The following is a 12,267-nucleotide window of genomic DNA, read 5'->3' as shown; positions in this document are numbered from 1 at the left end:
AAAATAAACTTAACAAAAATTGTCCTCATTTTTTTCAAACATTAAAACAAATATTATATTTTTGAGTTTTCTTATTACTTCCTTTATTTACATTTTATATTTTCATTCATTTATTTTCAATTCCTTTGATAAAGACAACCTTACAAAATTTATAAAAATTGGAAGAAATGTATCGTAAAACTGTCAAAGTTAATGAAGTTCCCACGGAAATTATTAGTTGTACTCCTTGGACTGAGAATAAAGTACTTCAAGATGGAAAACAAGATATTATTCTTATCATAACAGGAAATCCTGGCGTTCCTGCTTACTACGAAGAATTTGCTATTAGTCTTAAAAATTGCTTATTTAAAAAGTTACCAGTATATATCATTGGACACTCTGGACATACAAAGCCACCACCTAATATGTGTAATTATTATCCAGATATTCGAACCGAAACACATTTGTATGATTTAAAGGGTAATTTGGAACATAAGGTACATTAATTGATTAGAAAGAAAGTAAATACTAATTAACAGAAATTCGAATGTAAAATAATGATTATACACTGACAATATGAAATAAATATTTATATTATTATTGAATTATAATTGTATAATATAATAATGTATTACTATTTTATATTTGAACATGGTCTAAATTAAAACAATTTTAATATAAATTTTGAAATTATAGGCTGAATTTATAAAAAAATATCTACCACCAAATACTAAGATTCATTTAATTGGTCATTCTATTGGTAGTTGGTTTGTTTTAAATTTGTTAAAAGATAATGATATTGCTACCAGAGTTGTAAAGTGTTATTTACTATTTCCTACTATTGAACGCATGGTTGAAAGTCCTAATGGATGGTTTCTGACTAATGTAGTAAGTTTAAAAATCTAAAATATACTAAATTGAATTACTTGTAATTAAATTAAAATCTTTATTTTAGATACTAAGAATAACTCCCATTATTATATTCTTGTCTTGGATTTTTACTATGCTTCCTAATTTTTTACAAGAATATTTAGTTAAAGTATTTGGATTATTTTATGGATATTCAACACCAAGTATAGTCGATGCTGTATTGCAAACAATACATCCAATGTCATTAAAACGAATCTTCTTGCTTGCTAAGCAAGAGATGATTTTTGTAAAAGAATTAAATAATTCTTTAATATTACAACATAAAAATAAACTTTTTCTATATTATGGCAGTAAGGATGGTTGGACACCAGTTAGATATTATGAAGACTTAATGATGAATCATCCTACCCTAAATGCACAGCTATGTAATAAAGGATATCTGCACTCATTTGTTTTAAAGAATTCTGTAGATATAGGAGAGATGATAGGAAATCTCATAAGTGAGTCCATTTCTTGAAAAAATAATTAGTATAGATAAAAAGAAATTCTGTCATTTCATGACCTATATATATATATTTAGTATTTACTTATAAGTGTTATTAAAGCATTTACAATATTGTAAGAAAAAATATTTCTATTGTTATTATAATATATTATGAAATATGATGAATAATTTTTAAACATTTGATTTCTTTTTTGTACTGCATTAATAAATATCTATTATTTTCAATTTATATTTAATATAATATACTTGTAAACAATATCTCTTATTATAATTATTACTTTGTCTATTCAGTATAGGCAATTAATTATAACAAAATCATACGCAATTACAAAAAAAATCTATTTTTTATTATTAATCTTTTTAGTTGTTTGACATATTAAAGTCTCAATTATTAATCTCTTAATGGAGAACTTATAAGAATTTGTAATAATTTTATTTGTTTTAATGAGTTAATAGTTGCTCAACAAAACAATTATCACAATATTAATTAAATAATGATGTTGTTATATCAAACTTGATATGATTTATTATTAAAATTATTTATACTAATATTATGTATATTATATATATATATTTCTTTTTTTTTAATTTTCATCGTTTAAAAATAAAATGTAACCTATGTTCAATAAAAATGATATGCTTACAGAAGTATATTTGAATGTACGTTTAATTAATAGATTCTTGCAAGCATTATCAGTATTTTGATATTTCATTGTTGAGTTTTGTTAATTCGCGCGACTTTTGTATAAGGCAACTACATATAATAGCTTAAATATATAAAAAAGACTAACTTAATTTTGAATGAAGTTATTTCATTTAGTTCCCGAATAAAAAAATAAAATTTTAATTTTTAGTCAAACACGTGTCACTTTTTAACTGATTGACGGGAGCAAAATAGTAACCTCAAAAATTGAAAAATGGAGATAAGGAGTATTTTTACGAAATGGGGATTTATATTATTGTTTGTGGTGTATTCAATTTTATGGGTAAATGCATCAGAAGCGGATAAACCGAAAGTGAGAAAAATTGGAAAAGATGTGCGTGACATGACAGACGCTGATTTGGAAATTTTACTGGACCAGTGGGAGGTTCAATTTACATGATCTTTTAATTTTAATATTTCATAAAAATTGACATGATATCTATATTGATCATAATTTTGAATATCAATTAATTTAATTTAAATAAGTAGTATATTAATTGTATTATATTAAATGATTTATCGCTATAATTAATTTACAAAAGTTATTTATAATATTCAATTTATAATATTTCGATTATTATTAGTTTAATATAGTTTTATTTAACAATAGTCTCGGTATAAGTATTAATGTAATTTTCAATATAATTATAAATAAAATATTGATTATAAAATTAATTTTTTGTATGTTTAAAATTTTAGAATTTGTATTAAATTATGTAATTTTTTAATTTTGTACTTAAATATAAAAAAAATTTATTGTGTAGCAAGACGATGATCCATTAGAACCAGATGAACTTCCTGAACATCTGCGCCCTCAACCAAATATCGATTTATCAAAGGTAACTATTAATGAAATACGAATAATGCACTTTGTTATATAGAATCATAATATTATTACTAATTTTATTTCATAATGAATTTTTATACATTCAGGTAGATTTGTCAAATCCAGATAATATTCTCAAAGTATCGAAAAAGGGAAAAAGTACAATGATGTTTGTTGATGTCAATCCTGAGCTTACACAATCTGAAGCTGATAATATTTTGAGCATTTGGCAAACTAGTCTTCAAAATAATCATATTATTGCAGAAAGGTGAAAAATGAATAGTATTATTACTATTATATTACATAAAACTCTCAGAAACTTTAGAAAACAATTGTAATTTTGTAATGATAGATTTCCAATAGATCAAAAGAGAGCAATATTTATGTTTCGAGATGGATCGCAAGTTGTAGATGCTAAAAATTTTCTTATTGAACAACCTGAATGTTCTTATGTTACATTAGAAGGTCAAAACTATATTGGAAAGTATGCTAGTACAGTAAGTAATGTCTCTTGAATAATAACAGTTAAAATATAACTATTCATATATTTGATTATATTTCATTTCAGGATGTAAAGAAAAAACTAGAAAAATTAAAACCTAAATCTAAAGAAGATAATGTGAAAGAAACTCAAAAAACAGAGTTATAATAATTGTTTATTATATAAGATGATTTTCCATAGGTATTAAAATTGGTGATTAATCTTATTAGCAATACCGTGAAGCTTATTATTCAAGTGATATTGAAAAAAACATTTTATTCCATTATAATTTTAGTTTTAGAAAAAATAAGAAAATTCTAAACTTAGAAAATTTTGAGTACTACATTTATAATGGTGATTAAATATTTAGGTATAATAATATTTGCAATTTCTTTTCATATTTTTTATAATTTAAATAAAAAATTATGATAAAAATTTGTAATCATTCAATTAAACTTGACAATACATTTCAGTTATGCTATCATTGCCTAAGATTACTTTTTACTCGTATAATTTGAAGTACTATTTAGTGCCTTCACTTCTCGTTGTAATTCTTTTACAACTGTTGCAAGTGCTTGTGGATTCACTCCGTTTTCACATAATCTCACGCAGTAACTTAATGTTGCAGGATCCAAATCTGTATTAAGTAATTTTGATATTTGATAGAGAGCTTGAAAAGTTTTCCTTGCAGTGTTGATCTGATGATGCACTGGTTCTGGCATACTGGCCTTACTCTGTGCTTTTCTGAAAATATAATTTATTTGTTATAAAATAATGTAAAATAATTTCAATTTGAAAACCATTTATTGAACAAAGGGTAAATAAATTTTATTAATTCAGTTTGTGATATCTCATTTACTTAGAATAATTCAGATTGTCTGATTTAAAAAGTCTTGATTTATAACACTACTTTTTAATAAGGATATTTACTATTTAAATACAAATTCGGTAAAGAAATAATTATTATATATTATTTTCAATAATATTAAGGATAAAAAATAACTCACCCTTCGTAATTTGACAGTTTTCAATATGTAATTTGAACTTTTACAATAAATAATAGCCTCTCCTCAAATACTAATTACACTGGCCGTTGTAAATAATATAACCTATAATAACTTCCGTCTTTTTACTATTGGCTATTAATTATTATTATAGTGATTACAATTTGATGTATTATTAGTAATAACCAGTAAGAAGCGCATTTGGAATTACGCAATACTAATGTTAAAGAGCTATTTTATTTATTAGTTTGGATCTAACACGCAGACTGCAAAAATATTCTGTTCATTAGTTGGCAGTCCATTGATGCATTAAATTAGATAATTGGGATAGTAGATCAAGATAAAAATGAGAATAGCATACAATATTTGAACAGAAAATCAATATTTTCAAATGTAAATAAATATATGATAAAATGATGGTTTTTTGACATTTTAAATTATTTTATATGACAAATATAAAGTTTAAGATATTATATATATTTATATAATTTATTATATATTCATTATATATTTATTAGTTCCTTATTTTATCCCGTTGCCCAACAAAACATTAAAAAAAAAAAGAAAATTAATTTGCGCATTTAAGTAAATATAACGAAAGTTTAAAGATGTATACCTAGATCTTCTGTATCTTCAATTTAGGAAATTTTTCGTTTAAAATCGCTTTTGAATACAACTTATAACTGACACTAATATACGAAACGCGGCAAATACAAAATCGAAGCGATTGATCGCCTGTTAATGTTGCATCCATGGTAACAGGAAATATGTGTGTTTACAATATTTTGCGATGGAAGACTTTAACAAAGCTCTGTAACCATAAATTAAAAATTTCGACAGCTCTGTATATGTATCTACAACATATGGGTAAGTTATAAATTATTTTTATTTCTTTTATGAAATAATGTATTTATTAAAAATAAAAATTTTTTTATTTAATTATTCTATTCAACCTTACCTATGTCTATAATTATGAAATTATCTTTATTGTATATTAAAATATTATTTTTATTAATTATGTAGTTAATTATTATATTGTAATTATATAATTGTACATTTTAATATAAAAAATTCGATTGATTAATTATAACAAGTTCTTAATTATATTTGTTATTAATTGAGTAATAGTTATCTATAAATGAAATATTAACAATACGTAATTTAGTTGATTAAATTATTTCATAAATTGCTTATTCAATAAAAATATAGAAAATAAAATAAATTCTATTTTTAGTACATTATAATTTAAAGGTTAGATGTGAAGAACTTAAATACGTTCTGGTTAATTTATATTTATTGAACTATAGATTTATTTTTATTTATAAATTTATAAGGTTACTTTAATTATTAGAATAAAAAGAGATGTCATAATTATGACAATTAATTATAATAATTGACAGTTGTAAATATTATTGTATAAATAAAGAAGAAATATAAAATATGATTTTATTTATCTTGTGCATATTGTACCGAAAAATCTTTTCTCAGGGAATATGTTATTTCAATTTTGAAAAAAGAAATCTCATTCGTAACAGAATATTAATTATAAATAATGAATTAATTTTGATAGAGATATGAAAATGTATATATATATTTGTATTATGTGAAGCAATGGATTTGCTTCTATTGAAATATCTTCTTTATATTAAAATTTTCGACATGAATTATTATAAAAATTTTAATATGAATTTCAACAATGCTGAAAATCTGAAGTAGCAAATGTAAAGATCATAATTATAAATTTAAATCTAACAAAAGGATTTTGTTGAAAAAAAAAAAATATTTAACCTTGATTCATCGAGTATCGACCCTAAGACGAACCCATTTGTCAGTTTCAGATCAAGTATATGTCATCATCACTCGGTAATCATTCAATTCTAACTCGCCTCGAAAGTGAATAAAAGCAAGTGCTAGTAGCGTTAAGTCATTATCAATTATTTAGCTCTAAATTTGCATACTAGCTAGGCGACCTGGTATAACGTATAGATCGATTATTTCGAAGAGTGATAAATAGATTAAAAATAAAAAATTAATTTTATATAGTAATTTATGATATAAAAAGAAATTAATAGTTTAGTAATAAACTAAATCAAATGACAAACACCTTTTATTTTCGAGAATTTTCAAAAAAATCCTTTTAAAGAAGAATATTATTAAGAAAAGCCATTACCAACCAAAGTTTTTATACATTTTTATTAACTTCTTAAGGATAAAGGTTTGTTAATTAATTAAAATTATATTCGATTGTCATTAAAGTAATTAAATTTAAGATTTGAAAAATTTTGAATAAAAATTTTAATTGTTTATTTCGAAGGAATATATCTAAAATTATTACAATAATAAAATTCATTTGTTTATAACTAGATACTGTAGTTAAATCTTCAATAATAATAATAATAATAATAATAATAATAATAATAATTTAAATAAAACCGCAATAATATAATTAGTAAATCCTTTCAATATTTTTACCTTTATTAATGTTCTACCCTAAACTTTTGTACTTTTTATGAGTTATTATTATTATGATTTATTTTTATATTTTTATAGAAACAAAAATTGCTTGTACATCATTATATCTATAAAAATATTAGTAAATTTATATTTAATGCTATAAGAATTTACCGATTTAATTTGAACTATTTTTTAATTATTTATTAAAAATATTAATTTCCTATTTGTATAAATTGTAATTTTGATTTTCAGATATATTATTAAAGCATGTTTTTCTTTTTCGTTACCTTTTTATAGTGTTTCTAAAAAGTCATGCAGAAAGGGGAAGGGTATAACAATATTCGGATAAGTAAAGAGAGACAAAGTTTGCTTAAAAAGTACGATATTCCTATTGAGTTTCTGTCGTATGAGCATATTGGCAAATGCAAAAAGCCAAAGGAGCTCGAGCGGATTGTTCGAATTTTGCGGTACGTACAAGTATCTTTTTTTCTTTATGGAGAAACATTATATTGATTAACGCGTATCTACTGTATCGAATAGTGTTTACTAAATATGTTCTTATATTTTCTGGTTACCCATGAAAATTGCATAAATAAAATATATAAGTATTAAAGTAATGGCTACAATGTTTTTTTAAAGTTTAATTTTTAAATGCTTTGTATCTAACCCACAAATAGAAATGTTGAAAGTGCTAATTACCTAAATATTTAATATTTAATTGTCAAGCCTACGCAAAGAGATATATAATATTGTTTTATAGACTCGGATAATTTACCGATTGCGTTAATTAACGAAAAAAAAGAGTAATATGGCTACCAACTCTCACATTAAAATCTTTTTAATTATTAACGAACGTTATCCAACATTGATGGTTTCAATGATATTTATCAATTAGTACTATTTTAAATACTATAAGAAAACATTAGTCATCATCGATGATCTTAGACGTATAAGGGGAGACTGTTGAAAAAAAAAATGACAGAGATGAAGAACTGATTTTACTGGTATAGATCAGGGGAAGAGGGAGTGTATCCGCATCTTACAAGCTTCGCTGAGGAGCGGTTGACTCTCGTTAAGCCTGACAGCCAGATACTACGGGTGGTGAAACCCATCGTATCCAAAAGTTTGCTCGACCCGCAGGAACGCAAAGAGCTTGAGACTGATGTTGATGATTGGATGCAAGAGATGAGGCTTCGAGAGCGAGATCTCGTTGACGAACGAATGAGCGTTAGCGAGCAGCCGTTGCCCCAACCCTCCATCAGGACGACAATTCAGGTTTGCAAGTTTCATAGTGCACATTCTCGTTTTAATTTACCATCCACACGTATTTAAAAAGAAAAAAGAAGCATTATTATATTGTTTATATTTAACACGAAAGAGAATCTTACGTGAGATACATGCAGGGTGGCATTTTTTTTCATTCGTAAGCTCTCAATTTTTATAAGGCCATAAGAATAAATGTTAATTTTATAATATTAACAAGTTCATTGTAATTACCATTTGATGAGTGGCTATGCTATATTTTACTGTAAATGTTCAAATTATTTATTGAAAGCTGTCAACATTATTTTTTTTTAGATTTATTTAGATAGAATATTATTTATTTATCAGATAGAATCCTTCATTATTCATGAATGCACTTTAATAATTTTGCATTGGTTAGTTTCTAGAAGCTCGATCTTTTATTAATATAAAAAAAAAGTTTTTCATTTTCTACGTGCAAGTTAAATTTACAAAAGAATTTTAGATTGTAAACGATCTGGCATTTTCTTTTTACAGTCAATACTTAATAAGTCTACAGCTAAAATGAATAGTAAAACAGGAAAGCGAATAAGTGCTTGTGATTATATCGGTTGGAGCAAATACGATGCTGACACTGAGTTGAATCGCATGGATTTAATCGAAGAGCAAGAGAAAATTGCAGCTAAAAGATTTCAGGAACAGCAGAAGGTCAATAGATTGAAGTCAAGGAAGGAAACAATTATTGAAAAATGTAAATATATATTAAAGCTATTGTTGTCTAATACGTGTTTACCTTTCATTTTTAACACTACGAGTATCATTTTGATACATTTGTAAAAAGAAAATTTTCTTTATTTATTAATTATTTATGTTTATTATTTATTATTTATTTAGAATTCTTATATTTCTACCATTATGTAAAAAGTACTTGATTATATATACAAACGATATATTGAAAATATAAATATTGAAATGATTAATGTTTCACGAACTTTATAATAAATATTATATATTTATTTATATTGTTTTACATTTTTATCTAAAAATACGGTATTTGCTAGAATGGGTTTTAAAGAAAAGTTTTACCAGTTTAAACATGTAGTACTTTAATACATTGAAAACTTTAGTACACGAGATAAAAAATTTAAAGTTTCCCTAAGGAAATTAATTAGATTAAACAATTGAGAAAATAGGCAGAAAGTTAGCAATTTACAATTTATTAGAAAATTTGTTTAATTTTAAATGGATTAGACCTATTAAATGTATATTGTCTGAATACAAATGTTTAGTTATATTAAAATCACATGAGTTTTAGTTTTTCAGCTGAAAGAAATTTAATATGACATAGTGACTAGAATAAAGTATTTAGCTATCGTAGGTCGTATTATTTGATACGCCATAAAGTAAATATAATATGGCTAAATTGAAGTAAGGAAATTTTTATACAAAATTAATAAAAATTTTGAAAGTTATCAAGTATAATGAAAAAGGGTAGAGTTTTTTATTAATGGTGATTTTAAATACCAACTAAACAATTACGGGAAAATAAATATATTGTCAATGAAGGAATGTTCGTATATGAGGAAGAGAGAGAGAGAGAGAAAGAGAGAAAAAGAAAAGATAGTATTTATTTATTTCGTAGCTCTGTTAACGGGGACGGAGTTGAGCGTAATGGCCATGCAAGAACGAGAAAAAGGCAACGAAGCATTTCGTGCTAAAGATTACGAGGAGGCGTTACAGCTCTATAATACAAGCATCGCCATGAGTTGTGACATTAATGTTTACAATAATCGTGCCATGACTCGTAAGTATGCATGTGTGAGCTTTCTATACTTTTCATTCTTTGCAAGCGTGAATCTTTCACGAAAAGAGCGCATTCGTTCGAGTGAAAATAAAAAAAAAACACAAAATGTAACCGTTGTGTAAATGAATAAATGGCTATTTAGGATATAAATGGTATTTATGCTTTTTCATTCAGTAATTGTTTTCAGCGTGAGAGATCCATTAACTTGTTTCCATTTTAAACGAACAATTCTATAAAAGTTTTTGTGGTTTCATATCGGGAATTTGACGAATGCAATCAATCTCTTGCACCTAAAATAACCAAAGAAAATATATTTAACAATACTACCGCTATACAAGACTAGAGACTGTTAAAGTAAAACATGCGTGGAATGTGAAGAAACATTTGCACGCGACATAAAAGACTTAAAGGCAAGTAACTGCCTTTGCTCATTAGGTGTTTTCTCATTCCTGGTCCTGGTGATGTTAGTTTTTTCATCTTATTAACAGATTCACTTGGAAGCTGCTATTTGTGTGTGCCACGACAGTTCCAGACACAAATTCACGTTTGTCAGTAGGCATATAATACATTATCATTACTCAATGTATAGGTCTCTATATAAAATATAAAATATCTTTGAACAATTTATTATTTTAACACTTCTCTCGAGACATTTTTTTTTTTACATCTGCACCCCAAGATCATATCTGCAGCCAATTAGTCATCATTATGTTATCTTAATTATAGAACACAATTATAACAGTAAAATCTTATAATTTTACAGAAAAAGTTGTAAAAAATTATTTTTTTATAAAAAAAATTTTCCGAACATTTTATTTATTTTACAAATATTCAATTATTCTAATTTTATATGTAATGCCTGGAATTGCAGATATAAAATTGAAGAATTATGAGAAAGCTATAGACGATTGTAATTCAGTACTGGCTACGGATTGCATGAACTTGAAAGCCCTCCTTCGCCGAGGACATGCTTATGAACATCTCCGCAAAAATACGAAAGTAATAAACAATTTATTTTTATTTTTATTTATCTTTATTATCTGATTATCAGATTAATGTGTATTTGATAAGTAATTTGTAATTTGTGTACAAGGCATCAAATACTTAAAGGAGTGACTTTCATATTTCAACATTTATTCAATAAGTTTTGCTTTGTTTATTTACTTTTATTAAATTATTTAATTAAAAAAGAAAATTCTCCGAGCCTTTTCATACTATTCTTATTTAATATTTCATATTATTAAAAGAGTTTTCATCACTTCTTTTTTTATGTCTGACGTTATATATGAAATTATTAATTAAAGAAATTTAACATTAAAAATTGTTTCAGGCCTTGAACGATTATGATACTGTTTTAAGAATAGATCCGATGAATCAAATTGCACTTTCCGCAATTAATAAATTAAGGGCATCTGATAAATTGAAGACAACAAGGTATACATTATCAATACAGCCCAAGAATTTACTGATTGATAAAGTTGTGCATATATATACGCATACACACGTGCGCGCGCGCGCACACAGAAACACCGAGTCACACATGGACACAGACACATAGATATATTAGTATATTCTCCATTGAATAATTATTCCAAGCACAGTTTTGTCAATCACTAAATTTTATTACATGAGTCTAAAATTAATAACTTATTACTTAGCATTACATTTCCATAAATTATAACTTATTTTATTAGAAAGTTTATATTATTTATATATTTTAGGTTAATAATTGAAGAAATACATGAAGACGAAAATCAATAAATTTCTCTAATGTTATTTTCCAATTAAAAATTTGTGTAACATCGAATGTTTAATATTTTATTCCTTTAAGCGATCACAATTAAAGTCAACGTGATGAAAAGTATAGCATTAATAAGAACGATAATAAATACTAATAATTACATATAAAATAATATAAATTGATTTAAAGTAGTACAAAATACATATTATTGTAATTATTGCCAGCTATAATAAAATTATAGCTCACAATAATTATAATATATAAATATTATAATAAATCAAAAATTAGAATATACAAATAAAATACATCAATATAAAAATTCTTACATTATGTAGTTCTTTACAATGTAAATATGTTTCAATAAAATACAATTTTCTTAATATCGAGGAATTTTTTATTTCAATATTCAAACAAATACAAATTTTTTTTTATAATAGTTTACATATATATTTACATTTAATACTACTATGATTCAGTCCATAAATACTTGAATTCTTAATCAGTATTTTCATTTTCTGATGTCCTAAAGAAACTATTTATTTACGATTATATTATATTTACGAATATTGTATGGTAATATGTTTCCATATATTGCAATCGACCATAGTAATTCTATGTAAATCTTATTAATAACAGTTTTTCACATTTGATTTACATA

At 24.6% G+C, this 12,267-nt stretch overlaps 4 protein-coding genes across 6 annotated transcripts; 3 read left to right on the top strand and 1 right to left on the bottom strand.

Annotated features, from left to right (window-relative positions):
- Nucleotides 1-129: 129 nt before the first annotated feature.
- On the top strand, nt 130-1,414 carry sturkopf (lipid droplet associated hydrolase sturkopf). Its single transcript, XM_011503875.1, has 3 exons — nt 130-476; nt 676-867; nt 935-1,414. The coding sequence occupies exons 1-3, from the start codon at nt 168-170 to the stop codon at nt 1,364-1,366; spliced, it is 933 nt and encodes a 310-aa protein (XP_011502177.1). The 5' UTR covers nt 130-167; the 3' UTR covers nt 1,367-1,414.
- Nucleotides 1,415-2,011: 597 nt separating this feature from the next.
- boca (LDLR chaperone boca) lies at nt 2,012-3,683 on the top strand. Of its 3 annotated transcripts, XM_011503877.1 has the most exons (5): nt 2,022-2,104; nt 2,209-2,442; nt 2,822-2,896; nt 2,991-3,151; nt 3,236-3,683. In XM_011503877.1, the coding sequence occupies exons 2-5, from the start codon at nt 2,272-2,274 to the stop codon at nt 3,396-3,398; spliced, it is 570 nt and encodes a 189-aa protein (XP_011502179.1). In that variant the 5' UTR covers nt 2,022-2,104; nt 2,209-2,271; the 3' UTR covers nt 3,399-3,683. The 3 variants fall into 3 exon arrangements, with proteins under 3 accessions (XP_011502181.1, XP_011502179.1, XP_011502178.1); XM_011503879.1 differs by having other exon boundaries at nt 2,012-2,391; XM_011503876.1 differs by having other exon boundaries at nt 2,027-2,442.
- An 86-nt stretch (nt 3,684-3,769) lies between these two features.
- On the bottom strand, nt 3,770-4,682 carry LOC105365656 (mitotic-spindle organizing protein 1). The gene is made up of 2 exons (XM_011503874.1): nt 4,372-4,682; nt 3,770-4,108 (listed from the first exon to the last, which is right to left on the bottom strand). Exon 2 carries the CDS (start codon nt 4,084-4,086, stop codon nt 3,859-3,861), a length of 228 nt encoding a protein of 75 aa, XP_011502176.1. The 5' UTR covers nt 4,087-4,108; nt 4,372-4,682; the 3' UTR covers nt 3,770-3,858.
- A 1,480-nt stretch (nt 4,683-6,162) lies between these two features.
- Spag1 (Spag1 axonemal dynein assembly factor) lies at nt 6,163-11,629 on the top strand. Its single transcript, XM_011503957.1, has 8 exons — nt 6,163-6,271; nt 7,120-7,289; nt 7,833-8,097; nt 8,602-8,815; nt 9,707-9,868; nt 10,740-10,867; nt 11,199-11,302; nt 11,590-11,629. Exons 2-8 carry the CDS (start codon nt 7,135-7,137, stop codon nt 11,627-11,629), a joined length of 1,068 nt encoding a protein of 355 aa, XP_011502259.1. The 5' UTR covers nt 6,163-6,271; nt 7,120-7,134.
- The last annotated feature ends 638 nt before the right edge of the window (nt 11,630-12,267 follow it).

Source organism: Ceratosolen solmsi, unplaced genomic scaffold, assembly GCF_000503995.2.
Source record: "Ceratosolen solmsi marchali unplaced genomic scaffold, CerSol_1.0 scaffold53, whole genome shotgun sequence".
In the NCBI taxonomy this organism is placed as follows: domain Eukaryota; kingdom Metazoa; phylum Arthropoda; class Insecta; order Hymenoptera; family Agaonidae; genus Ceratosolen; species Ceratosolen solmsi.
The sequence above is the reverse complement of the archived record's forward strand: the minus strand, read 5'-3'. Positions and strand labels throughout refer to the sequence as shown.

Bases quoted from the DNA above. Each gene is read 5' to 3' on its own strand.
- sturkopf (XM_011503875.1), top strand. From the start codon at position 168: ATGTATCGTAAAACTGTCAAAGTTAATGAAGTTCCCACGGAAATTATT. The intron at 477-675 runs GTACATTAATTG...TTGAAATTATAG, and splicing joins AGGGTAATTTGGAACATAAG to GCTGAATTTATAAAAAAATA. The intron at 868-934 runs GTAAGTTTAAAA...TCTTTATTTTAG, and splicing joins GATGGTTTCTGACTAATGTA to ATACTAAGAATAACTCCCAT.
- boca (XM_011503877.1), top strand. From the start codon at position 2,272: ATGGAGATAAGGAGTATTTTTACGAAATGGGGATTTATATTATTGTTT. The intron at 2,443-2,821 runs GTTCAATTTACA...TTTATTGTGTAG, and splicing joins TTTTACTGGACCAGTGGGAG to CAAGACGATGATCCATTAGA. The intron at 3,152-3,235 runs GTGAAAAATGAA...TTGTAATGATAG, and splicing joins AATCATATTATTGCAGAAAG to ATTTCCAATAGATCAAAAGA.
- LOC105365656 (XM_011503874.1), bottom strand. From the start codon at position 4,086: ATGCCAGAACCAGTGCATCATCAGATCAACACTGCAAGGAAAACTTTT.
- Spag1 (XM_011503957.1), top strand. From the start codon at position 7,135: ATGCAGAAAGGGGAAGGGTATAACAATATTCGGATAAGTAAAGAGAGA. The intron at 8,098-8,601 runs GTTTGCAAGTTT...TTCTTTTTACAG, and splicing joins CCATCAGGACGACAATTCAG to TCAATACTTAATAAGTCTAC. The intron at 11,303-11,589 runs GTATACATTATC...TATATATTTTAG, and splicing joins GATAAATTGAAGACAACAAG to GTTAATAATTGAAGAAATAC.